The 27,922-nt window shown below is 45.3% G+C and overlaps 1 protein-coding gene across 10 annotated transcripts in view; it reads right to left on the bottom strand.

Annotated features, from left to right (window-relative positions):
- The window catches only part of spega (striated muscle enriched protein kinase a), a 237,721-nt gene that overhangs the window by 85,780 nt on the left and 124,019 nt on the right, over positions 1 to 27,922 (bottom strand). For all 10 annotated transcript variants that reach the window (XM_059967544.1, XM_059967547.1, XM_059967543.1 and 7 more), the window contains 6 exons: positions 14,771 to 15,031; positions 9,867 to 10,025; positions 8,113 to 8,302; positions 5,217 to 5,446; positions 3,090 to 3,209; positions 2,175 to 2,279 (listed from right to left, as the gene is read on the bottom strand). In XM_059967544.1, the coding sequence (XP_059823527.1) occupies positions 2,175 to 2,279; positions 3,090 to 3,209; positions 5,217 to 5,446; positions 8,113 to 8,302; positions 9,867 to 10,025; positions 14,771 to 15,031 (1,065 nt within the window). The remainder of the gene's footprint in view (positions 1 to 2,174; positions 2,280 to 3,089; positions 3,210 to 5,216; positions 5,447 to 8,112; positions 8,303 to 9,866; positions 10,026 to 14,770; positions 15,032 to 27,922) is intronic.

Genomic DNA, 27,922 nt, shown 5'->3' on the forward strand with positions numbered 1-27,922 from the left:
TGGGACAGTGTAGAGGGAGTTTCACTCTGTGTCTGACCCTGGGAGTGTGTGATGGGACAGTGTAGAGGGAGCTTCACTCTGTGTCTGACCCTGGGAGTGTGTGATGGGACAGTGTAGAGGGAGCTTCACTCTGTGTCTGACCCTGGGAGTGTGTGATGGGACAGTGTAGAGGGAGCTTCACTCTGTGTCTGACCCTGGGAGTGTGTGATGCGACAGTGTAGAGGGCGCTTCACTCTGTGTCTGACCCCAGGAGTGTGTGATGGGACAGTGTAGAGGGCGCTTCACTCTGTGTCTGACCCCAGGAGTGTGTGATGGGACAGTGTAGAGGGAGTTTCACTCTGTGTCTGACCCTGGGAGTGTGTGATGGGACAGTGTGGAGGGAGCTTCACTCTGTGTCTGACCCCGGGAGTGTGTGATGGGACAGTGTAGAGGGAGCTTCACTCTGTGTCTGACGCTGGGAGTGTGTGATGGGACAGTGTAGAGGGAGCTTCACTCTGTGTCTGACCCTGGGAGTGTGTGATGGGACAGTGTAGAGGGAGCTTCACTCTGTGTCTGACCCCGGGAGTGTGTGATGGGACAGTGTAGAGGGAAATTCATTCTGTGTCTGACCCTGGGAGTGTGTGATGGACAGTGTAGAGGGAGCTTCACTCTGTGTCTGACCCCAGGAGTGTGTATTGGGACAGCGTAGAGGGAGCTTAACTCTGTATCTGACCCCGGGAGTCTGTGATGGGACGGCGTAGAGGGAGCTTCACTCTGTGCCTGACCCTGGGAGTCTGTGATGGGACAGCGTAGAGGGAGCTTCACTCTGTGTCTGACCCCGGGAGTCTGTGATGGGACGGCGTAGAGGGAGCTTCACTCTGTGTCTGACCCTGGGAGTCTGTGATGGGACAGTGTAGAGGGAGATTCACTCTGTGTCTGACCCTGGGAGTGTGTGATGGGAAGGTATAGAGGGAGCTTCACTCTGTGGCTGACCCCGGGAGTGTGTGATGAGACAGTGTGGAGGGAGCTTCACTCTGTGTCTGGCCCTGGGAGTGTGTGATGAGACAGTGTAGAGGGAGCTTCACTTTGTGTCTGACCCTGGGAGTGTGCGATGGGACAGTGTAGAGGGAGCTTCACTCTGTGTCTGGCCCTGGGAGTGTGTGATGAGACAGTGTAGAGGGAGCTTCACTTTGTGTCTGACCCTGGGAGTGTGTGATGGGACAGTGTGGAGGGAGCTTCACTGTGTCTGGCCCTGGGAGTGTGTGATGGGATGGTGCAGAGGGAGTTTCACTCTGTATCTGATCCCGGGAGTCTGTGATGGGATGGCGTACAGGGAAGTTCACTGGGTGTCTGACCTGGGAGCAGGGTAACAAACTACAGTTTCCATCCTGTGTATAAGACACAGACCAGACCGTGTGGAGGTACAGTCCCAGATGGTGCATCAACCTCCCTGCCCCAGCCCACCCGTCCCTGGCGCGGTCTATCACTGTACACCCGTCTCTGGCGCTGTCTATCACTTTACACCCGTCCCTGGCGCTGTCTATCACTGTACACCCGTCCCTGGCGCGGTCTATCACTGTACACCCGTCCCTGGCGCGGTCTATCACTGTACTCCCGTCCCTGGCGCGGTCTATCACTGTACACCCGTCCCTGACGTGGTCTATCACTGTACACCCATCCCTGGCGCTGTCTATCACTGTACACCCGTCCCTGGCGCGGTCTATCACTGTACCCCCGTCCCTGGCGCTGTCTATCACTGTACACCCGTCCCTGGCGCTGTCTATCACTGTACACCCGTCCCTGACGTGGTCTATCACTGTACACCCATCCCTGACGCAGTCTATCACTGTACACCCGTCCCTGGCGTGGTCTATCACTGTACTCCCGTCCCTGGCGCTGTCTATCACTGTACACCCGTCCCTGGCGCTGTCTATCACTGTACACCCGTCCCTGACGTGGTCTATCACTGTACTCCCGTCCCTGGCGCTGTCTATCACTGTACACCCGTCCCTGACGTGGTCTATCACTGTACACCCGTCCCTGGCGCTGTCTATCACTGTACTCCCGTCCCTGGCGCTGTCTATCACTGTACACCCGTCCCTGGCGCTGTCTATCACTGTACACCCGTCCCTGACGCGGTCTATCACTGTACACCCGTCCCTGACGTGGTCTTTGACTATACACCCTGCTGTTACCTATCGCCGGGTCAAGTTTCTTCGGTTTGTTCCACCGGAGAGTGATGGTGCGACCGGTTACTCCCACCACCACTGGCGGCCCGCTGGGAGGGGCAGGGACAACGTCTGCGGAGAGGGCAGCAGTGAGATCGGTGAAGCAGCAGAAATAGCAGCTGGTTATCCTCCACCCCCCCACCCTATCTGCTCGGTCCAGTTCTGTCCACCACCGTTCCCCATCCCTCATCTTACCCCATACCAACCTCCCCAATCTCTCCACACACCACTAAATGACCCACATCCTTCCTGCTCCAATGATTCCACCTCACATCTCCTCATCCACCCCACCCTTCCCCACAACCCCCTCCCATTCTGTAGAGTCCACCGCACCACATAACCCCACCCCTCACCCTCTCTGCACACCCACATCCTTCCCTGACTCCCAGCCACTCTATTCACAAGCACACACAACCCCTCCCTGCCCAGACTCATCTCACTCCAGCAAGTGTGCTGCATCTCACCCTGCCACACAACCCACCCCTCAACAGCCCGAATTCGATCCCAGGTGTAACCCACTCCCATGCAACTGTCATTCTCTATCTAGGCCTTTCAATATTTGATTGGTTTGAATGAGATCTTCTCATTCTTCTATACTCCAGTCAGTATAAGCCCAGAGTTGTCAAATGTTTCTCATACATTAACCCTTTCAATCCTGGGATGAGTCCTGTGAACCTCCTCTGGACCCTCTCCAATGCCAGCACATTGTTTCTCAAATATGGGGTCTAAAATTGTTCACAATACTCCAAATATGGAGAGTTTCGAAAAACACTCATCCAGACTCTGCACCTTTGAACAGTTATCTTTCTTATGGACTGAGTGGGTTCCTATGCAGGGCCCATCCCCATCCCACTGATGGACAATTACAGGTTGGGATCTTACCAGACACGTAGATGTGGGCATAACTAGTGGCCTTCCCCACCTTGTTCGCTATCACACTTTTGTAAACGCCAGCGTGCGAATGGTCGATGCTGCGAATGACGAGGCGATGGATGTCTTTATCTGCATCAGAGAGAAGTCACGGTGAGAAGCCAGTCGGTGGACAGAAGGCAGGGCCAGTGGAAAGTCTGTCCTTGCAGTGTGATGGGGTGTCACGAGAACGTAGTAGTTAATGTAACACTTTACAATACCAGCGACCCAGGTTCAATTCCCGCCGTGGTCTGTAAGGAATTAGTCCCTTCTCCTCACGACTGCATGGGTTTCCTCCCACATTCCAAAAACGTATGGGTTAGGGCTAGTAAGTTGTGGGCCTGCTATGTTGGCACCAGAAATGTGACGACACTTGCAGGCTGCCCCAGCACATCCTTGGTCATTGACGCAAATGTCGCATTTCACTGTATGTTTTGATGTATATGTGACAAATCAAGTAAAGGTGACCCCTGCCCAGAACGTCTGGGTCCAAAAAAAATGAGAGCATATGGAGGCTTTGGGGAGTGAGCAGATGAGGTTTAGAGTATGAACCTCTCGAGTATGGATGAGGGAGGTGAAATCGGACAAACTTGAGTTGTCTTCTCTGGAGGAGCAGAGACAGCCAGTGTCTTTTCCCGAGGATCAAAATAGCAGAGGCAGATTTGATCGTTTAAAAGACTTTTGGATAAATACACAAATATTCAGTGATATAACAAGAGAGTTGGACAAGTACATGGATAGGAAATTACTCCAATTTCTTGGAGTATTGTGTTCAGGTCAGTTCAGCTCATTATAGGAAAGATGCACTGCTGAAGCTTTAGAGATGAGGCAGTGGAGATGGGAGAGCACGGCTTGTGAGGAAAAGTTGAACAAACTCGGGCTATTCTCTTTGGAGCGAAGTAGGATGAGGGTGACTTGATAGAGATGCATATATTAAGAGTAGATAGCCAGAGACTTTTTCCCAGGGTGGAAATGGCTAAAACAAGGGGGGTATAATTTTAAGGTGACTAGAGGAAAGTATGGGGGGGGGAGGGGTTTGTCAGAGGTACATTTTTATTCAGAGAGTGATGGCTGCCTGAAATGTGTTGTCAGGGGTGGTGGTAGTGACAGATACTTTAGGGACATTTAGAGACCCACAGGTATTTATTTTTATTTAATTTATTTAGAGATACAGTGTGGAACAGGCCCTTTTGGTCTAACGAGCTGTGTCGTCCAGCGACCCACCTATTTAACCTAGTCTAATCATAGGACAATTTACGATGACCAACTAATCCACTAACTGGTACATCTTTGCACTGTGGGAGGAACCCGGAGGAAACCCTCTCACTCGAGGAAATGATGTATAAACTTCTCACCGATGACTTCGGAATTGAACTCTGAATTCTGATGCCTCGAGCTGTTATCGCGTTGTGCTAACCGCTACACTACTGTGGTGCACCCACATGGATGAAAGAAAAATGGAGAGCTATGTAGGAGAGAAGGGTTGGATTGATCTTGGAGTTGGTTAAACAGTCAGCACAACATTGTGGGCTGTAAGGCCTGCACTGTGCTGTACTGTTCTATGATGTTCTGTGTTTGATGTTCTATGTCTGATGCTCTATTTTCAATATTCTATATCTGAAGCACTATGTTTGATGTTCCATGTCATATGTTTCTTGTTTGATGTTTTATTTTCAGAGAGGGAAGCAGCTTCAAGGCCCGAAACTGTCTTGAAGGGCCAAAAGGCCTGCTTTTCATCGTTCTAAGGAAACCCCAGAATTCTGACGGTTTCTGTGTCTTTCACAAGCAGGTAGTTGTCTTGCGAGACATTAGGGAATGGGGACTGTGGCATTACTGCTGGGGTTCCACCAGGTTACAGGGTGAGGTGGAAATCCCATGTCTGAAATGGATGGCCCTGGGGATGGAATGGTGTGTTGAGGACAGGCCAGAGGTGGGGAACATGTGCCAGGAGTCGTTGCCTAGGTCAGCAATGCTGCTGAGGGCCCAGGTCTGAAATAAACGGCACGAGGGTTAGCAGTGGTGTGCTGAGGTAAGGTCAGGGGTTGTGGACGGGTGCAAGGGATGGTCGGATTGAGGACTGTGCATCAGGTGGTTACGTACACTGCGTCATCCTCCTCTCCTCGGTGCTCTGCAGCTTCTGGCCATTGTGGTACCAGCTTATGGTGGGGTAGGGCAGCCCCGTCACCTGGCACTCCAGCACTGCATCCTTCCCCTCCGTCACGTCCACGTTCTGGATGGGCCTGATGAAGTCTGGCATGGTGAACCGTTCCACCTCGTTCTCCGGGATCTCAGGCTCCTCAGGGATGGATGGCATCTTCTCCAGCTTGGCCCTATGCGAAAGTACGGGTGGAGAAAGAAGAGGTGCTAGCAGAGGGTGTGATAGGGAGGAGATCACCAGATAATCCTGTGGCAATAAGCTATGTGCACAGGCTGTTTTCTCTCCATCAACCCACCCCACAACCCCCGACTCCATCCTATTCTCACCCAGAAATCCAAAGGGGAGAGATGGGATCTAACAGCCTCCAGAAATCCTGGAGAAAGAGGTCTACCAGACATCACAAAGATGTGAGGCAGGGCTGTTAGAGAGCAGTGGTGGTGACTGGGGTCACCAGGGAACCTGACTGACTGCCAGGCAACGTTTCTCCAACTGCAGCTCGACTTCCTCAGGAAGCAGAGGAAACCTGGCCCTCACTAACCTTTATCAATGCACCATAAAAGCATCCTGTCTGGTACAGCAACTGCTCTGCCATGAAACTGCACATCACGAAAGCAGCCTCCGCTCAATGGACTCTGTCTACACTTCCCACTGTCTCAGTAACACAGCCACCCCACAGAAATTCTCTCTTCTCCCCTCTCTCATCGGGTAGAAGATACAAAAACCTGAAGGGACATTCCACCAGGCTTAAGGAAGGCAAAGCAATAGCAGAGTACAGAATAAAGTGTTACCGTTAGAGAGGGTGCAGTGCAGGTATACAATAAGGTACAAGATCATAATGAGTAGAATGTGAGGGCAAGAGTCCATCTTATCATACTAAGGACTATACCAGTCTTACAGCAGTGGGGTACAAGCTGTCCTTGAGCCTGGTGGTATGAGCTTTCAGACTTTTGTATCTTCTTTCCACTGGGAGGGGGAAGAAGACAGAATGTTCCAGGTGGGTGGTCCGTTTGATTTTGCTGGCTGCTTAACTGAGACGGCTGGAAGTGTAGTCCGAGTCCATGGAGGGCGGGCTAGCTTTAGCGATGTGCTGAGCCCTGTCTACAATAGTCGGATAGAGGATCAACCTGTCAGGTCATTGACTTAGTCAGTTATCTATCAGGTCAATGTCACCTACCTGGTCAGTTTATCTACCTTCTCAGATGATTTACCTGGTCAAGTAATTTACCTGTACAGTTTATGTTTCATGGCCAGGTGACTTACATAGAAGCATAGAAAACCTACAGCACAATACAGGCCCTTCGGCCCATAAAACTGTGCCAAACATGTCCTTACCTTAGAAATTACCTAGGCTTATCCATAGCCCTCTATTTTTCTAAGCTCCATATACCTGTCCAGGAATCTCTTAAAAGACCCTATCGTATCCGCCTCCACCACCGTTGCCGGCAGCCCATTCCATGCACTCACTACTCTTTGCGTAAAAAAACTTACCCCCAATATCTCCTCTGTACCCACTTCCAAGCACTTTAAAACTGTGCCCTCTCCTGTTAGCCATTTCCACCCTGAGGAAAAGCCTCTGACTATCCACACAATCAATGCCTCCCATCTTATACACCCTCTATCAGGTCACCTCTCATTCACTATCACTCTAAGGAAAAAGGCCGAATTCACTCAACCTATTCTCATAAAGCATGTTCCCCAATCCAGGCAACATCCTTGTCAATCTCCTCTGCACCCTTTCTATGGCTTCCACAGCCGTCCTACAATGATGTGACCAAAACTGAGCACAGTACTCCAAGTGGGGTCTGACCTGGGTCCTATATAGCTGCAACATTACCTCTCGGTTTCTAAACTCAATCCCACGATTGATGAAGGCCAATGCACCGTATGCTTTCTTAACCACAGAGTCAACCTGCGCAGCAGCCTTCAGTGTCCTATGGACTCAGACCCCAAGATCCCTCTGACCCTCTACATTGCCAAGAGTCTTACCATTAATACAATATTCTGCCATCATATTTGACCTACCAAAATGAACCACCTCACACTTATCTGGGTTGAACTCCATCTGCCACTTCTCAGCCCAGGTTTGCATCCTATCAATGTCCCGCCGTAACCTCTGACAGCCCTCCACACTATCCACAACACCTCCAACCTTTGTGTCATCAGAAAATTTACTAACCCATCACTCCACTTCTTCATCCAGGCCATTTATAAAAATCACAAAGAGTAAGGGTACCAGAACAGATCCCTGAGGCACTCCACTGGTGACCAACCTCCATGCAGAATATGACCCGTCTACAACCTCTCTTTGCCTTCTGTGGGCAAGCCAGTTCTGGATCCACAAAGCAATGTCCCCTTGGATCCCAACCTCCTTACTTTCTCAATAAACCTTGCATGGGGTACCTTGTCAAATGCCTTGCTGAAATCCATATACACTACATCTACTGTTCTACCATCATCAGAGTGTTTAGTCACATTGTCAAAAAATTCAATCAGGCTCGTAAGGTACGACCTGCCTTTGACAAAGCCATGCTGACTATTCCTGATCATATTATACCTCTCCACATATTCATAAATCCTGCTTCTCAGGATCTTCTCCATCAACTTACCAACCACTGAAGTAAGACCGTCTGGTCAGTGTGATCTACCTGCACAGTTTGTTTACCTGGTCAGTTTATCTACCAGCTCAGTGTGATCTATCTGATTAATATGTTATCTTTATCTGTCAAGCCAACCACTGTATCTAGAAAGATAATCCACCTGGCTGTGATGTGGTGTGGGCTGCACTGAAGTGGTAAAGGACATTATATGAAATAACCCTTGCCCTGTTGCCATGCTTACATTGGTGATGCCATGATTGGTCGTGGCTCCTCAACGTAGAGCTCTGCTGAGCAGAAGGCATCGCCGTGAGCGTTCTGGGCAATGGCAGAGTATTCCCCCTCGTTCTCAGACACGGCGTGCATGATGAGCAGGGAATGCAACCCTCGGTCTCTCACGATCCGTACCTCGTCTGTCTCCACGACCTTCTCACCTGCCAGGCAGGGAAAGGGGGGGGGGGGGTCACGGCACATCTTTGTTCATTAACACATGCCCCCTCCTCCCTCCCCCCACCACTGGGAATGCAGGAATAACACAGCGGAATTCTCACCAGAGTTTTGTTCATTCCTGGAATTTTGTGTTTTTATGACAGTATGGACTGTCCAACCCCTGTCAGCATTTGATATCCCTCTGTGAAGGTAGTTCGGCTTTAGCCCTGGGAGAGAGCACGCTAAAGGTCCCACGGCTATGACTCTGCACAGCTTCAACCCCATCCCCAAGCTATGTCCCAACTCCTGATCACATCCGACTGAAGGAACTCAGAGGGTCAGGCAGCAGCTGAGGGAAATGGGCAGTCAATATTTCCAATCAAGGCCCTTCATCTGCTAACTGTCCATTTCACTTCTACAGATCACTGAGTTTCTAGAACACCTTGTTTGTTGCTCCAGATTCCAGTGTCTCTCTAAACTTGCCGGGGACTAAAAGGCTAGACAGAGTGCTCATAGAGAGGATGTTTCCAATAGTGGGGGAGTCTAGGACCAGAGGGCACAGCCTCAGAAAAGAAGGATCTCTGTTTAGAGCAGAGATCAGGAGGAATTTCTTTAGCAAGAGGGTGTTGAATCTGTGGAATTCATTGCCACCGATGGCCATGGCAGCCAAGCCATTGGGTATATTTAAAGCACAGGATGATAAGTTCTTGATTAGTAAGGGGTTAAGGGTTATGGCAGGTGAATTGAGTTATAAAAATCAGCCATTATTGAATGGTGGATGAGGGTGGCATGGTAACATAGCAGCTAGCATAGTGATTATGCATCAGCTATGAGATCAGGGTTCAATCCCTCTGCTGTCTGTGGGAAGTTTGTACATTCTCCTCGTAACCACATGGGGTTTCTCCGGGTGCTCCGGTTTTCTCCCACATTCCACAGGCATACAGGTCAGGCTTAGTAAGCTGTGGGCGTGTTATGTTGGCACTGTCAACTTGGCCACACTTGTGGGCTGCCCCCAGCACATCCTCAGACTGTGTTGGTCATTGATGCATACGATAGATTTCACTATGTTTTAATGTACATGTAACAAATAAATAAATCTAATCGTAGGTCTTAAAAAACCTTACAGTATGCCTTTGATAAATCTGTATCAGGTCTCTGATCAGCCTCTGAGACACTGAGCCTTTGGCCACAGTGTTCCTTTGGGAGAAGGAAGAGGCACGTAGAGAGATTAGGAAGTGATGCACTGCACTGGCCTTTATCATAAAAGAGTTTAAATTTAAGCTTTTAGATATGTTTTGGTTTGATGTTTTGATGTACATGTGACAAATAAAGCTCATCTCTAAACTCTGAATATATAATTGTGCTCCTGTATCTCACAGTTTTATGAGAGATTAAAGGGGGTTATGGCCAGTGGCATTGAGGTAGATCAGCCATGAGGGGACAGCAGGACATACTCCTCCTCCTGCTCCTTCCCGCTGTGAAGCGCTGTGGGAAGCTCCTGAGATCATGTGCATATGTATGCCCTGTGTGACTCAGACCAGAACCACGGCCCCTTTCCCCACAGATTACCGAAGTGCGTCCAGATGACGGTGGGGGCAGGGGTCCCGCTCACTTTTACGTCGAGGTGGGCTGTCCTGCCCTCGATCACAAAGACGTCTTCCAGCTTCCGAGTGAAGAGTGGAGGGATGGAGGGCAGTACTGTCAGCTGGGCACTGCATGTCTTCTCATCTGAGGAATAAGTAACACATACGTAGTCCCTCAGCTTCTTATTAAACCTTGCCACCTCGCCTTAAACATGTGCCCTCTAGATCTTGATTCCCCCACCCTGGGGAAAAGACCTTTGAAAAGATCAGCAGTGTTCCAAACTCAACCTCTCTCTATAACACAGTCCCCTGCGCCCTGGCAACATCCTTGTAAATGTCTTCACTTTTTCCAGCTTAATATTCAGAGGATGTTTCTAATAGAGGTGGAGTTTAGGACAAGAGGGCACGGCCTCAGAATACAAGGAGATTCCTTTGGAATAAGCCAGTGAGTGGTGACTCTGTGGAATTCATTGCCACAGACAGCTGTAGACAGCTGGGTACAGTATATTTAAAGTGGAAGTTGATAGCTTCTTGACTAGTCAGGGTGTCAAAAGATATGGAGAGAAGGGAGGAGAATAATAACTTAGCCATGATGGAATGGCAGAGCAGACTTGATGGGCCAAATGGGTTAATTCTGCTTCTAAGTCTTATGGTCTTATATTTAAAGCAGAGATTGGTAGATTCTTAATTAGTAAGGGTGTCAAAGATGTTGTGCATTTAGTATTTCAGTAATATTTGAGTAATATTGTAAATATGTTGTTAGATTAAGCACACTTTGTTTACGTAATTCATTATGGGTTATGTATGAATGGCATAAGTCATCACAACTTAATGTTATATGTGAGTGCCTCACTGACGTAAAATGGAGTTATCACATTTTCCCAGAATGCCATGTTTTTCTTTCAATTAATTTCTGGACTTACAAAATATAACAGTGGTGATGTGGAAGTTTAAAAATGAACCCCAGACCACTACCTACCTGTTGAACTGCAGTGAGATGTTCAAGTTAAAAAAAAGAACTACATGAGAAAGATAAACACATTCTATTGCACAACAGGTAATGAGGTGATGTATACTGAAGGAGTTGAGTAGTATTTAGAATCAAAATGAAATAGCCCAAGAAAAGTGAGTGCCAGTATTGCTGAGTATAATACATGGAAGATCATATAATTTGCTTAGAAGTTTAATTGCTCTAGCAAGACCAGCCAAAATGACCTTTGCTGATCTCATGAATGTAATGCAGGGTCATTTAGGACCAAAACCATTGTTGATTCAAGAACACTTTAGGTTTTATAAATGGAATCAAAAGGAAGGGGAGTCCATTTCGGCTTGGATGACTGAATTGAAATTGTTCAAGGATTGTCAGCTCAGTGATTGGCTTAATGATGCACCGAGAGATTGCTTAGTTTGTGGAATCTTACAAGAAAGCATTCAAAAATGGCTCCTAACTGAAGCCCAATTCACATTTTAAAGAGCAGTTGAAATCACTGTATCAATGGAAACAACAGCTAGAGACACAATTGAGTTGCATTTAGAAATGAAAATGAGGGTGAACAAAATTGCAATGTCTAAGTAGAAACCTACCTGGTTGAACAAATTGTATTATTGTTGTGGCAGGGGCTCACATACACCAGACCAATGCAGGTTTAAAGGCAAAACTTGCAGAAAATGCAACAAATAGGCCACATATAAAAAACATGTCAGACAGACAAAAAGAAAAAGATAAAAAATTAAGTGGCATTTTCAAAAGGAGCATTAATTTGTATGCTGTTGATGAAAATTCTGATAATGATGAGAGTGACATAGAACTAAAAAGCCTTACAAAACTTGAAAAATAGCAACAGACGAGCAAATGACTCACACCAGAAGGACACTGGCTCAGCTGTTTCAGTCATTCAAAAAAATGAGTTTGAACACCATTTCAAAGATACTGAACTAACGCTTACAGATATCTAATTAAGAACTGCTACTGGAGCAACAATAACTCCTATGGGAATGAAGTTTGTAACAGTGAAATATAACAACCAACAAACCATGTTGGGCTTGTATGTGGTAAAAACAGGAGGGCCAGCATTGCAGGACTGTGATTGGCTGAGACAACTACAACTTGATTGGAGATCCATCCCCTACAACAGAGTCAACTGAAAGCTAATTAAGAAAGATACTGATGATGCCACAGCAGTGTTCAAGGATGGCATTGAAAAACTCAAACCATATCAAGGGTAAAATAATGTTAAATGAAAATGCCACACCCAAATATTACAAAGCCTGTCTGGTTCCTCATGCCATAAAGTAGCCAGTGAGCCAGATCCTTTTTTCTTTTTCTTTTCTTTACTAACCCTATATTCAGATTAAGATCTATAAAGTTCAATCATTTAATTGCATATGGTATACTGTCTGATATTTTGAAGTGGGGATTTGTAACTGGGCAACACATCACGCAGCATCAACACAAACAAGATTTTTCCATTTGGCAGGGCCGGAAGTTGTCTCCCCCAGACAAACATGTGCTGCCCGAGCCTGAGGGCTACACAAGATCGAATTCAAGAGGATAACTAATCATGGAAATGCTGGTGGATTGACCCGCTAACCCTTGGAAAAGGAAATACCTGAAAAATTTACAAAAGAGGACACTCCTCTTGACGTACTCTCCCTAACACAAATTGAAAGTCTCCCTATTACAGCAGAGATGATCCAAAGGGAAACCAGAAAAGACCCCACACTGTCTCAGGTCTACATGGGCACTCAAAATGGCTGGAATGTGTAGCTGCAATTCCAGTTCTCCCATTTTTAACAGCACTGGGATTACCTTGTCCTTAACAGGGTCTGCCTTATGTGGGGATTGAGAGCTGTACCATTCAAGCTGAGAGCTGAAGTATTGGAGGAACTACATGCCGGACATCTAGGCAAGGTCAAAATGAAAGCATTGGCTTGAAGCTTTGTCTGGTGGCCTGGGATAGATCAGCAAATTTAGTAAGTAGCTATGCACGGTTCAGGATGCTAACATTTCCAGAAGATGCCAATGGCAGTGTCTCTCCATCCCTAGGAATGGCCTGTATTGCCCTGGCAGAGGATTCATGTGGATTTTGCCAGATTATTCCTGGCAACAAATTTCTTGGTAGTAATGGATGCAGCTACAAAATGGCCAGAAATGTTCCCAATAGTCTCCACTACAGCTTCTTCAATTCAACTGAAATTCAATTCAATTCAATTCTCAAAGACTGGTGTTCCAAAACACTTAGTCAGTGACAATAAACCTGAGTTTGTAGCAGAACAGTTTTAGTCAATCTTGAAAATGGATGGAATAAGACATATTACACCTGCACTGTCCCGCCCAGCTACAAATGTTTTGGTGGAAAGGTTTGTCCAGAGTCTAAAGAACACACTGTGAGCAGTGTCAGCAGAACACACTGCACTCACACTGAATCCAAGCTCACCAATTTTCTCCTCGCATATCGCAATGCAGCACACTCCACACCCAACCACTCAGCCACTATGCTGTTCCTGGGTCGTCCCTTGCGCTCATGCTTGGATCTCCTCAAACCCAAACTCAGAAGGAGTATGCAGGACAAACAGCTGAGACAAATTGAGAGCTCCTCATACAAGGAGGTTCAGTGTTTCGCTCCTGGACAAGCAGTCCTGGTGAGGGACTACAGTGGTGATGAAAGTGGGTACTTGGAAAGATTAAGGACAGAAGTGGACCACTCTCCAACACAGTGCAGATCGTGTCTGATGTCATCTGGAGATGACACATCGATCAGCTGAAGAAAGCAGAGTCAATTGTCAGAGTAGAAAGGAGTTCAAGCCACTTTCTGCAGTCCCAGACGCAACCCCTACAATTAACACAGAGGAGGCCCCAGAACCTGAGATTGTTTCACCTGCCAAGCAAAGTGAGCAAGCACCCCCCACACCCCGTCAGGAGAGACATCATCCTTCAAGGGTAAGAAATATTCACAGCAATTAAATATGGGGGACTTTAAAATTTACTATAGTGTGGATTCCATATAGTAGCTATACATATATATTATAAACACACACTTATAGCACATTATAGTGCTGTATATTTAATATTTCAGTATTTTTTGAATAATACTGTAAATACATTGTTCGATTAAGCATTTTTTGTTTGTTTATAGGATTCATTATGGATTATATGAAAGAAGTATTTAAGTGGCATACATCATTACGCTATCGCGTCATTTGTATGCTTCACCAAAGTAAAACAAAGTAGACACGCTTTCCCAGGCTCGTGTTCTTCTTTCAATAAAATTTTGTTATATTTTGTTACAAAATATAACAAAAGGTTATGGAGAGAGGGCAGGAGCATGGGGATTCTAGGACAAGAGAGCACGACTTCAGGATTGAGAAGGGTGTCCTTTTACAACTGAGATGCAGAGGAATTACTTTAGGCAGAGGATGGTAAATCTGTGGAGTTTGTTGCCACGAGTGGCTGTGGAGGCCAAGTTATTGGGTGTATTTAAGGCAGAGATAGATAAGTTCTTGATTAGCCAGGGCATCAAAGGGTATGGGGTGAAAGCAGGGGAGTGGGGATGACTGGATCAGCCCATGATTGAATGGCCGAACAGACTCGACGGGCCAAATGGCCTACTTCTGCTCCTAAATCTTATGGTCTTACAGGTTGAGAGGGACAATAAGTCAGCCACGCAGGAATGGCAGAGTGGGCCAAATGGCTTAATTCTGCTCCTATGACTGATGGTCTAATACTCCAATTATGTTGTACAACTGCGACATTATGTCTCAATTTTCATACTCAGTGCCCTGAGGGTTGAAGGTCAGTATGCCAAATGGCTTCATAACCACCCTGTCCCGTGCAATGCGCTGGGACTACTCGCAGCCTGTGTGTCTGGGCCTTGCCAGCCTCTCACTCACCTGTTGCCGTGCTAACTTTGCAGGTATATACTCCCGAATCATCTTCATGCACCGAATTTAGGAGCAGCTTGCACTTTTTGCCATCAAAGTGCATCTTGCAGTTCAGCAGAGCGGGCTGGACCAGCTTCCCGTTGGTCAGCCAGTCGACGTCAACATCAGGGGGGCCACGCACCTCACACTCGAAGAAGGCCGACTCGCCGGCGTTCACCGTGATGTCCCGAGCTGGCGCCATGATCGCCAACACTTGCGCATCGCGGTGGCCTGCAACACAATGGCAACAGACAAGCACACATCATTCTACGTCTGGCTCGAACGTATGGGATCCGGGGCGAGCCTGCCAATAATGATCAAAGATATAAAATGCTGGAGGAACTCAGCAGGTCAGGCAGCCTCTATGGAAAGGAATAAAGAATCGGCACTGTGGACCAAGACTCTTCATCAGGACTTCTTCAGAGGAAGAAGTCAGAATAAACAGGTGGGGGGAGGGAAAGGAGTACAAGCTAGAAGGCGATAGGTGTGACCATGTGAGGGGGAAGGTAGGAACAAAGTAAGAAGCTGGGAGGTGATAGGTGGAAAAGGTATAGGACTGAAGAAGGGATCTGATAGGAGAGGGAGAGTAGACCATGGGAGATAGGGGAGAAGGAAGGAGGTGATGGGCAGGTGAGGAGAAAGGTAAGGAGGAGCCAGAGTCAGGAATGGGAAAAATGAGAAGAGGAGGGGGAAAGTCGATGTACATGTCGTCAGGTTGGTGGCTAATTTGTAAAATGTAGCTGTTCTGAACTATTATAAAGAATTTCTCATCCATGCTCTGGATGGAGGTTTAAGGAGCCTGAGATCCCACACCACCATGTTCAGGAACAGTTATTACCATACAACCATCAGGCTCCTGAATTGCGGATAACTTCACTCACCACAACTCTGAGCTGATTCCACAACCTGCAGGTTCACTTTCAAGGGCTCTACAACTCGTGTTCTCAGTATTGTTTATTTATTTACACAGGTTGTCTTTTGCATGCTGGTTGTTTATCAGTCTTTGCTTATGTAAAGTTTTTCGTGTATTCTATTGTATTTCTTTATCTTCCTGTAAATGCCTGGAAAAAATGGAATCTCAAGATATATATATCTCAACATCTACATACTTTGATACTAATTTTTATTTAAACTTTGAAACCATGATGTATTTGGATTAGATGCTTATCTTATTGGATCTCATGGAGTCCAGGGTAAGCTAGTCAACCGGGTGTAAAATTGGGCTGACAGTAGGCGGTGAAGGGTTGCTTTTCAGTTGGGGGACGGTGATGGAAAAAGCAGCAGAACATTGTAGACTCAGACAGGTCCATCACGGGCACTAGCCTCCCCAGCATCAACGACATCTTCAGGAGGTGAGGCCTCAAAAAAGGCTGTGTTAATCCCCACCATGCAGGACATGCTTTCTTCTCATTATTATCATCAAGGAGGTGGTACAGGAGCCTGAAAACACACACTTAACATTTCAGGAACAACTTCTTCCCCTCTGTTATCAGATTTCTGAATGAATAATGAACCCATGAACATTTCCTCAGTATTTTTCTCACTTTTGCACTACTTGTTTATTTGTATGTATTTCTTATTGTAATTTATAATATGTTATGTATTGCACTGTAAAGCAACAAATTTCACAAGGTATGTTAGTGATAATAAATCTGATTCTGACTCAAATGAAGAATGAGCCCATGTACACTACTTTGCTATTTTATTCTCTTTTGCATTACATAAATATATTTTATATAAGGCACACCAGAGCCTTTGTTCACATAAATGAGTATTACAATCATTGATTTTGATCAATTTAATTAAGAATTTTAATTTGTGAATCATATGCTTCTTCTTTTCACACTGGAGTCCAAAAACCAGGGGAAATTGTAAAACATGAAAAACTAAAAATTCAAAAACGGAAACATCAGCAGTTCAAAAGTATTCATCCCCCTTTGCTCAGTAGATGGCTTAACCACCTCTTGTAGCTATTACAGCCAGTAATCTTTTTGGATAAGTCTCTATTAGATCCAATGCGATGGAGCACGATTTGCTCATTTCTCTTCGCTCCAGGTGAAATGGGGACACCTCTTTTTCCCTATTAGGAAGTGAGAGAGCCCACGGTATGTTGAATTACCAGGTGAACAGATAGTCTTTGGGGTACTGCAAGTCTGTTTCTTTATTGATGCTTTGCTGTTGCTTATGCATGGGAGGGGTAGCTGGGAGGGGCTACCCTAACATTCACCTGTCATTCATTCTTTGGGGCACTTTTCTGTTTTCATGGATGTTTGCGAAGAAAAAGGATTTCAGGATGCATATTGTATACATTTCTCTGACATTAAATGTACCTATTGAAAGGTTAGTTGGGGAGTGGCACTGGATAGCAATCAAGGCCCTGCCAGAGGTGTTCAATCAGGCTGAGATCAGGACTCTGACTGGGCCACTCAAGGACATCAATTTTCTTCATTTGAAGCCACTTGAGGTTGCTTTGACAGTGTGCTTTGGGTCATTGTCCTGCTGAAAGATGAACTTCCTCCCCAGTTTAAGCTTTCTAGCAGAGGCTAGCAGGTTTTTATCCAGGATCTCTCCGTATTTAGCAGCACTCAGCTTCCTATCAATCCTCAACAGATATCTAGCCCCTGCTACCGAAAAGCATTCCAGTAGCATGATGCTACTTCCACCATACTTTACAGTAGGTGTGGTGTCACCTAGCTGATGCACAGTATTAAATTTATGCCACATGTACCACTTAGTGTTGAGGCCAAAAAGTTCCACTTTTGTCTCATCTGACCACAAGAACTTCTTCCACATCTTTACAGATTCTTCTAAAGCGTTGCTTTGCAAAGTCTTTACGGTGAAGGATATACTTTTGTTTTAGCCAGGGCTTCTTCCTTGCCACTTTTTCAAATATAACCTTTGTGCAAGGCCTTAGAAATAGTGAAGCCATGAACTTTGTCTCCAGTTGCAGCCACTGACTTCTGCAGCTCATTCAGGGTGACTGTTGGCATCACAGTAGCTTCACTTACAAGTGCCATTCTTCTCTGGTGACTAAGTTTAGATGAACAGCCTGACCTAGGCAGTATGGCTATGGTTTCATATTTTTTCCACTTTTTCATGATGGTCTGCACTGACCTCCAAGGTATGTTCAGTGCCTTTGAGGTGGCCTTGTACCCTTCCCCAGAATTGTCACCAGAATTATCATTTCCCTGACTTGTCTTGAATGCTCTTTTGTCTTCATTTTGGTTGGGTCTGTTGAAAATCTACCATACTGTTTGACCTTACAGAGGATATTTATTCTTATGAATCAATTGAAAACAGGTGATCCTCTAATTTTCTACATCAACAAATTGGGTGAGCTGGCAAGGCAACAGTATATTGCATCCGAAGAAAGTTAGCAAAGTAACTACACTGGGAAAGAATAGGTTTTCAGCCTCACAATTTTGGTATTTAATTTTTAGTATATTATTGACAAGTTTTGGAATTTTTCTTTTGATTTGACGTGATATACAATGTTTTGTAGATTAGCTCAAAAAATCTGACTTGTATAACATTGTAATTTGTAGTTGTAGTTTTATTATTAAGTACTGCTGCTACAAAACAACAAATTTTACCACATTTGCCAGTGATATTAAACCTGATTCTGATTGCGACCACTGGTGTGCTGTGTCCCCTGCTGTTTGCCATTTATATTAATAATTTGAATGACAATGTTAGTGGCACAGTTAGTAAGTTTTCAGATGAGACTAACATTCATGGTATAAGAAGGTTATAAAGTTATAACCTTTATATTCATGTGGTGGGTGTGGGTTCATAAGTTTGAATAAGTACATGGATAGGTATGCAGGGCTATGGTCCAGGTGCTTGTCAACTTGACTAGGCTGAATTATAGTTTAGACTGGACTAGATGGGCTGAAGGGCCTGTTTCTTTGCTAGAGTGCTCCATGACTCTAAGAAAGGTTGAGGTGGGTATAGGTTAGCCCTGATTATATTGAGTTGGGGGGCAGGATCGATGGGCCAACAGGCCTTCTCTCACTCCTACTGCCTTGTAATCTTGTGGAACAAGAGAGCCTGCAGCCAGAGGAAAGCTCTCTGTCTCTTGAGCCTTCCCCACCATTTAACAAACCTCATCTCTATACTCTCACTCCCTCCTCCCTCAGTCTCAGAAACACTCAGGACTCTGTTGCACCATCCTTGAAGGGTGTTCCAAAGGCTCACTCACAGATCAGTATAGCACTAGCTAGGCCATTCTGCCCACAATATTGTACAGATTTTGACACCAATTGATACCAAATGTCGTCCTTCTGATCGCAGCCTGAAGGTTCATCGGAAGTCCAGAAGTCGAAGACCGATGGCCAAAGCCTGTGTGTGGGGGGTGGAAAAGGGCTTGTATTGTTGTTTTCATGCTTGTTATGTTCTTCGTTGTTCTGCCAAGTTTAACTCAGGTCCTCAAGTCCCAGTAACATCCTTGTAAATTTTCTCCATACCCTTTCAACATATTGATATCTTTCCTGTAAGTAGGTGACCAAAACTGCACACAAATTTGACATCACCAACATTTTACACAACTTCTAGATAATATCCCAACTCTTGTATTCAATCCTTTAATTTATGAAAGACAATGTTATTCCAAATAGCACACCAATACATGTTTACTTGACTTTGTTCTTCAGGTGTTACCCAGGAAACACATTAAATTCTAAGGGAGAACTGCCAATAGCCAAGTTTAGGCCAGGGATTGGAGACTAGAGGCCCACAGGCAGCCTGTCCTGGGGTTGGAGACTGATCTGTGTGTGTGAGTGGGTGGGTGGGAGGGAGGAAAAGAGCAAAAGAACTTATGTGGTTCAACTGAACTTTGTGGGCATGCTATTTTGGCACTGGCGGGTTGCCCCCATCACATCCTTAGGTGAGTTGGGTGTTAATTAAATGACACATTTCACTTACATTTCTACATCTGATAAATAAATCTGAATCCGTGTATCATCCATATCTCTCTAAAAGCCTCTTAAACTCCACCAAACTGCCTGCTTCCATTACTGCCCCTGGCAACCCATTTCAGACACCTTCCACCGTCCAACCTTAAAAACATTTCCTCCAGTGATGGACATTTCTACCTTGAGGAAAATATTCTGACAGTCTACCGTCTGTGCCTCTTATAATTTAAAGAAAAACTCTATCAGTGCCCCCCCCCGCCACACCACTCTCAGGTCTGTGCCTCTCAGTCTCCACTCAGCTAATCGGGGTCACCTGCTGCTTGTTTGAAACTCATCAGCCTATTTAACCATAGTCCTTGTTCACTCATTAAAGCAGCCAGCCTCAACCAACTGCTCCGAGCCTTCAATTTACCTTGTTGCCTGTTCTGCTCAGTTTCTGTTCTCTCCTGTTGTCTCTCATGGCTTGTAATTCTATGGCATATTATTAAAGTTGTCGTCTCCACAGCTCTGCTTTTGGGTCAAGTTTCCTGACAGCCACTCCAGAGAAAACCATTCAACTTTGTCCTTATACTTCAGGCTCTCTAATCCAGACAGCATCTTGGTGAACCTCTTCTGCACTTTCACCAAATCTCCACAAACTTCCTATAAAGGGAAAACCACAACTGTGCACACAACACTCCAAGTGCAGACTGACTGAAGTTTTATTTAGCTGCAGCGTGACTTCCATCCTCTTACACTCCATGCCCTAACCAATGGAGGCAAGCATGCCAAACGCCTTCAGAATCAGATTATTGTCACTGACATATGTTGCAAAATTTGTTATTTTGTGGCAGCAGTACAGTACAAAACATAGATATTGCTATAAGTTACAATAAAGATATATAAATAGTGCAAAAGAGGAATAGTGAGGTAGAGCTCATGGGTTCCTGGAACATTTAGAAATCTGACGGCAGAGGAGAAGAAGCTGTTCCGAAAATGTGCCTGTGTCCTCAGACTCCTGTACCTCCTCCTGATGCCAGTAATGAGAAGAGGGCATGTCACAGATGGCAAGGGTCCTTAATGATAGTTGTGACCTTCCTGAAGCATCGCCCTTTGAAGATATCCTCAGTGGTGGGGTCTCCAGTGCCTGTGATGGAGCTGGCTGAGTCTACAATCCTCTGCAGCTTTTTCCAATCCTGAGTGTTGGCCCCCCCATACCAGACAGTGACGCAGCCAGTAAAAATGCTCTCCATTGAACATCTGTAGAAATTTACAAGAATCTTTGGTGACATACCAAATCTCCTCAAACTCTTAATGACATGCCTTCTTCATGATTACATCAATATGTTGGGCTCAGGGTAGATTCTCTGAGAAGTAAACACCTGGGAATGTGAAACTGCTCATCCTTTTGTCTGCTGATCCCTCGATGAAGACTGATGCGTGTTCTCCTCGACTTCCCCTTCCTGAATTCCACAATCAATTCCTTGGTCTTCCTGACATTGAGTACTGAAGATTGTTGCAACACCACTCAACCAGCCGATTTACCTCACACCTGTCTGCCTTCTTTTCTGAGATTCTGCCAACAGCAGTGGTATCATTGGCAAATATATAGACTGATTTTGAGCTGTGTGAAGCCACACAGTCATGAATGTAGAGAAAACAGAGCAGTGGGCTCAGCACACGTCCTTGAGTTGTATCTGTATTGAATGTTAGCAAGGAGGAGATGTTACTTCTGATCCATACTGAATGTGGTCCCCAGTGAGGAGGTCAAGTATTCAGTTGCAGAAAGAGGTACAGAGACCCAGCTTTTGGAGCCTGTTAACTAATACTGAGAAATGATGGTGTTGAATTGATTGTGGGTATTGCTGTTGTCCAGGTGCTCCAAGTCCAAGTAGAGAGCTAGTGAGATTGCATCTGCTGTAGACCTATTGTGACAGTAGGTAAGCTGGATCAGGTCTAGATCCTTGCTCAGTTAATTCTAGCTCTGACCTGCCTCCCAAAACACCTTATTCATTTACATAGCTACTTTCAGTAAACTGTCTAAGCGAAGTCTCACCTTGTAAGAGGCACAGGTGGAGTGGACAGTCAGAAACCTTTTCCCAGGGTGGAAATGGCTATTGCAAGAGGGCATAATTTTAAGTTGATCGGAGAAAAATATGGAAGACCGTGTAGGTCTTTCTACACAGAGAGTGGTGGGTGTGTGAAACATACTGCCAGAGGTAGTGGTAGAGCCAGATACATTAGGGCCACTTAAGAGACTCTCAGATAGGCACATGAGTGATAGAATGATAGAGATCTGTGTGGGAGGGAAGGGACAGATTGATCTTAGGGTTGGCAAATCATCATGGGCTGAAGGGCCTGCACTGCTGTTTTATGTTTGATATTCATTTTAGATGGGCAACCGCATTAAAACATAAAGACAAGACGGAGTGAGGGAGGGAGTCCAGAGGTAGAAGGTCCCATAGGTCGAAAACTGAAGTTAGCGAGTCCTGAGGTAGAATCCTGAAGGCAGAGTGTGCGAGTCTGTGCCAGAGACTAAAGGTTGGAGACCTGAACGCCTAAAAATCTGAGAGTCTGGGGCCAAGGACTGGATGCCCTGTCAGTGTCAGTGAGAGTGTCTGAGAGTGAGAGAGAGAGCGAGAGAGATTGTTGTTGTTTGTGTTGTTCTGCTGAGCATTGTGGGCATGTCATGTTGCTGCTGGAATATGCAGTGATACTTATGGGCTGCCCTCAGCACATCCCTAGGTTGTGTTGGTTATTAACACAAACTTTGCATTTCACTGTATGTTTCAATGTACTATACATGTGATAAGTAAATCTGAACCTTCACACAGAGCACAGGGAAAAGGTCAGATTCACATAGCATAGAAACAGGCCTTTTGGCCCAACACATCCATGTTGACCAAAGTGCCCACCTACACTGGTCCCAATTGCCTGTGTTTGGCCTATATCCCCCTACTTTCCAATCCATATACCCGTCCAGGTGTTTTTCAATGTTGTTATTGTACCAGCCTCAACCACTTCCTCTGGCAGCTCATTCCACATACCCACCAGGCCCATTTTAAATCTCTTTCCTCAAGCTTATGCCCTCTAGTTCTTGGTTCTCTTCCCCTTAAAAAAAAAGATAGAATGCATTCAGCCTATTCATTCCACTCATAAGACCATAAGAACAGAATTAGGCTATTCAGACATGTCTGATTTAATTTCCTTCTCAACACCATGCTCCTGCCTTCTCCCCATAACCTTTGACACTATTACTAATCAAGAAACTATCAATATACCCACTGAATTCGACTCAGCAGCCATCTGTGGCAATGAATTCCACAGATTCACCCACCCTATAAGAAATTCCTCATCTCTGTTCTAAAGGCATATCCATCTATTCTGAGGCTGTGCCCTCTGTTCCTAGACTCCTTCGCTATTGGAAACGTTGTCTCCATATCCACTCTAAGCCTAAGTTTCAATGAGATCCCCCTCAGTCCTAAACTCCAGAGAGTACAGGCCCAGAGCCACTCCTCCTACATTAACCCTTTCATTCCCTGGATCATTCTCATGAATCTACTCCGGACCCTTTCTTTTGCAAGTATATCCTTTCTAAGGGGCATAAAGCTAGTCACTACATTCCAAATTCAGTCTGAAAAATGACTTATAAAGCCTCAGTATGACATCTTTGCTTTTATATTCTAGTCCTTTTGAAATTAATGCCGTTGTATTTGCATTTGCCTTCCTTACCATGGGTTCAACCTTTAGGGAATCCTGCACTAGGCCTCTCAAGTCTCTTTGCACCTCCCCATTTTGAAAATAGTCTACACCTTTATTCCTTCTACCAAAATGCATGACCATACACTTCCCTGCACTGTGTTCCATCTAGTAGTACTTTACCCATTCTCCTAAACTGTCCAATTCTTTCTTCAGACTCCCTGCTTCCTCAACACCATCTTTCCACCACCTATAGTTATATTGTCTGCAAACATCCTTTCCATGTCCACTCAATTCGGCCCTTCCAGTTTTCTGTCGGCCATCACGTCTGTATGAGTTCACATCTCCAACATTCCAGCAAACAGTCTACATCTGCCCAAACTCTCACTTTATCTCAGGCCGTCAAGTCCTGTTAACATTCTCGGAAATCAGATATAAGAAATAACACCATGGCTCTTTAAATGTATTTTATTGCAGTTTTTTTTCAAACTAAGAACTGCTTGTTCCTACTCTTTCAAGTTTGTCACAGTATCTCAACAGACAAGCAACAAGGTTGGGCAAAGCTACCCTGAACATCACCGTTCCTCAAAGAGAGTGAAAAACAGCTCATAAAATGCTGGAGGAACTCAGCAGGTCAGGCAGCTTCTATGGAGAGGAATAAGCATTGTGTTTTGGGCTGAGAACCTTCATCAGGACGGGAAAGAAAGAGACCAAAGCCAGAGTAAGAATGTGTGGAGAGGGGGAGGAATACAAGCTGGCAGGTGACAGGTGAGGGGAAAGTAGGTGGGTGGGGGAGGGAGATGAACTAAGAAGCTGGGGGAGGGTGATAGATGGAAGAGGTAAAGGGCTAAAGAAGGAGGAATCTGATACAGAGGATCATGGAAGAAAGGGAAGGAGGAGGGGCATTGGAGAGAGGTAATGGGCAGGCGAAGAGAAGGGATGAGATTGGAACCATGCCCCTCAGAAGACCTTAAGACACAGGAGCAGAATTAGGCCATTTGGATGGGTTGGGAATGGGACAGAAGACAGAATAAGGAAATGGGGGCAGGGGGAGGGTTTGGCAGGTGACTTGTGAGACCAGGTGAGGAGGAAAGTAGGTGGGTGGAGAGGGGAAGGATGATGTAAGAAGCTGGGAGAGGATAGGTTGGAGAGGTCAAGGGCTGAAGAAATCTGACACAGTTCAGCTACAGATGGGCTGGTATTGCCACCTGCCCCTTGGACTTTGGTTACTGGTTCTTACACCTGCGTGAAATTGTACAGTGGTTACCGCCACTGACCTTCAGACCAGTGCTCAGCGACAGACAGCAAGATCCCACAAGGCTCAAAGTAAAATTATTATCAAGGTACTGTATATGTCACCATATACTGCTTTCAGATTCATTTACCAGAAAATAAAGAAATACAATAGAATTTATGAAAAAGTATAAATAACAAAAACTGACAACCAATGTGCAAAATACAACAAATTGTGCAAATAATAAGATATAAGAATGTAAATAAATAATACTGAGAAAATTAATTGTAGAGAAGTAAGTCTACAGGTTGTGAAATCAGTTCAGTGTTGTGGTAAGTGAAGTTATCCACACTGGTTCAGGAGCCTGATTTCCCGGGTGATAGCTATTCCTGAACATGGTGTTGTGGGACCTGAGGCTTCTGTACCTCCTGTCTGATGGTAGTAGAGAGAGGAGAGCATGGTCTGGATGGTGGGGTCCTTGATGGTAGATGCTGCTTTTGTGAGGCAGTGCTCCATGTAAATGTGCTCAATGGTGGGGAGGGCTTTTCCTGTGATGGACTGGGCTGAATCCATCACTTTCTGTAGACTTTTCCATTCCTGGACATTAGTGTTTCGACACCAGGCTGTGATGCAACCAGTCAGGATGCTCTCCATTGTGCATCTTTCAAAGTCTGTCAGAGTTTTTAGTGACATGCCAAATCTATGCAAACCGCTAAGAAAGTAGAGGCTCCATTGTGCCTTCTTTGTGATGGCACTTACGTGCAGGTCCCAGGACAGATAATCATATCTAACAGATATACATATTCATGGCGTGACACCTCTGAAAGACTTTGCTAAAGGCAGCGACATCTTGGGATGTAACGTGGGCTGCTGCCTGGCAGGAGATGACACCCCAGCAGAGACTGTACACTGCCAAGTTTAGTTGTGCTTTGAGAGAGAGCCATAAAAATAAGAAAGATTAACCTGTGTAGAACATTGCAGTTAGTGTTGTTTTCATGAAAGATTGCATTCCATAGTGAGGCCATTCAACCCATCAAAATGGTGCTGGCTTTGTGAAGGAACTCTACAATTGGTCCCACTCCCCTTCTCTTGCCCACACAACCCTGAAAACATCTCCACAACCAGTGTTTTGCCAGTTCCCCTTGCCAATTCCCATTGAACCAATTGGCAAAACCCTAATCACTGCTACAGTTCAGCAACACCATAATTGTTCTGATCAAATTACACTGAAATGGACTTCTTGTTTGTTTGAACTGTGCTTTTTACTAGTAAAAAATGTGTATAATTTACATTTAGTTATATTTTTCTTATGAATGCTCTTTGTATGACTATGCCATATGCCTGTGACTCAATTGCTCTATGAATCTGCCGGGATCCTGGACCATCCAGTCCAGACATTCCCGCATTTTCCTTGCATTCCCAAACTTTGGCTCTTCCAAATTCTCACATTGCCCAAATCCTACCATTCATGTTCAGATTAATTTTATTGGTCGCCATGTACATCAAAACATAAAGTGAAATGTGTTGTTTGCATTCATAACCAACACCATGCAAGGAGGTGCTAGGAGTACCCACAAGTGTTGCCACACATTTCGGTGTCAACGTGGCATGCCCACAATGTTCAGCAGAACAACGTGACAATGACAACAGCAACAAAGCAATGAAAGTAAAACAGACCTTGTTCCTCCCTCCCAATCCACACACATGGACAGTCATAGAACATAGAAGAGTGGAGCATAGGAACAGGCCCTTCGGCCTACAATGTTGTGCCAAACCCATTAAATTAGTAATCAAATGATAAAACTAAATAATCTCTTCTGCCTACATAATGTCTATATCTAACCATTTTCCTCACATTCATGTGCCTATTTAAATGTCTCTTAGAGGTCTCTAATGTATCTGCCTCAATCACCACCCTAGACAGCACATTCCAGACACCCACCACTCTCTGTATAAAAACTTGCCCTTCACATCTCGTTTGAAATTACCCCCTCACTTTAAATGCATGTCCTTTGGTATTAAACATTACAACCCTGGGACAAAGATACTGCCTATCTACTCTATCTGTGCCTCTCAACAACCATATCATGCTATGCCTCTATCAGATTTCCCCCATCCTCATTGAAAACAACTCAGGTTTGTCCACCCTCTTGTTGTAACCCTGGCCCTTTGATCTAGCAGCATCTTGGTAAACCTCTTCCACCCTTTCTCCAAAGGCTTGGCATCCTTTCTATAATGGTGTGAACAGAACTGTGTGCAATACTCCAGATGCAGTCTAACTAGTTTTATAAAGCTGCCTGATTTTAAACTCAGTGCCTGGAAAAGGCAAGCATGCCACATGCCTTCTTAGCCACTCTATCAACCTGTGTAGGGAGCTTTGAACTTGGACCCCAAGATCCCCTTGCTCATCAACATTGTTAATGGTCTTGCTTCCAACCCCAGGACAGGCTGTTTCAAGTACACACATGTACATATGCATATGACAATAAACTTGACTTTGAAACTGTTTCCATCACTTGTTCAAGGCAGAAAATCCAGATCTTAGCAACCCAATCTGTGTTCTCTGCCTACTTACCCGCCGCCCACTGGGAACAGTTACTCCTCATTCACTCCAAAGCCCACATGCCTCATTATCCTGGACATTCTCTCATCTTACCCCATCCCATTGGGCAGAAGATACAAATGTCTGAAAACATGTATCACCAGGAATAAGGACAGCTTCTACCCCACAGTGGTTTGCTAGTACAGTAAGATGGACTCTTGACCTCTCAATCTACCTCGTTATGACCTTGCACCTTACAGAAACATAGAAAACTTACAGCATAATACAGGCCCTTTGGCCCACAAAGTTGTGCCGAACACGTCCCTACCTTAGGAATTACTGGGCTTACCTATAGCCCTCTATTTTACTAATTTGATAGATACTTTATTGATCCCAAAGAAAATTACCTACACTGCATTTTATTTGTAGTTTTATTCTGTGTTCTATTATTGTTTTACCCTATACTACCTCAATGTGCTGTGTAATGAATTGAACTGTATGAACAGTACGCAAGACTCTCCTCCATGGATTCTGTCTACACTTCTCTTTGCCTCAGTAAATCAGCCAGCATAATCAAAGACCTGCCCACCCCAGGCATTCCCTCTTCCCCCCTCTCCCATTGGGCAGTTGATACAAATTCCTGAAAGCACATCCCACCAGGCACAAGGACAGCTTCTCCATGCTGTTATCAGATGGTCACTTAATACAAAACGATAGGCTCTTGTCCTCACAATCTTCCTCATCATGGCTTTGCA

Source organism: Hypanus sabinus, chromosome 4 (assembly GCF_030144855.1).
Source record: "Hypanus sabinus isolate sHypSab1 chromosome 4, sHypSab1.hap1, whole genome shotgun sequence".
Classification (NCBI taxonomy): domain Eukaryota; kingdom Metazoa; phylum Chordata; class Chondrichthyes; order Myliobatiformes; family Dasyatidae; genus Hypanus; species Hypanus sabinus.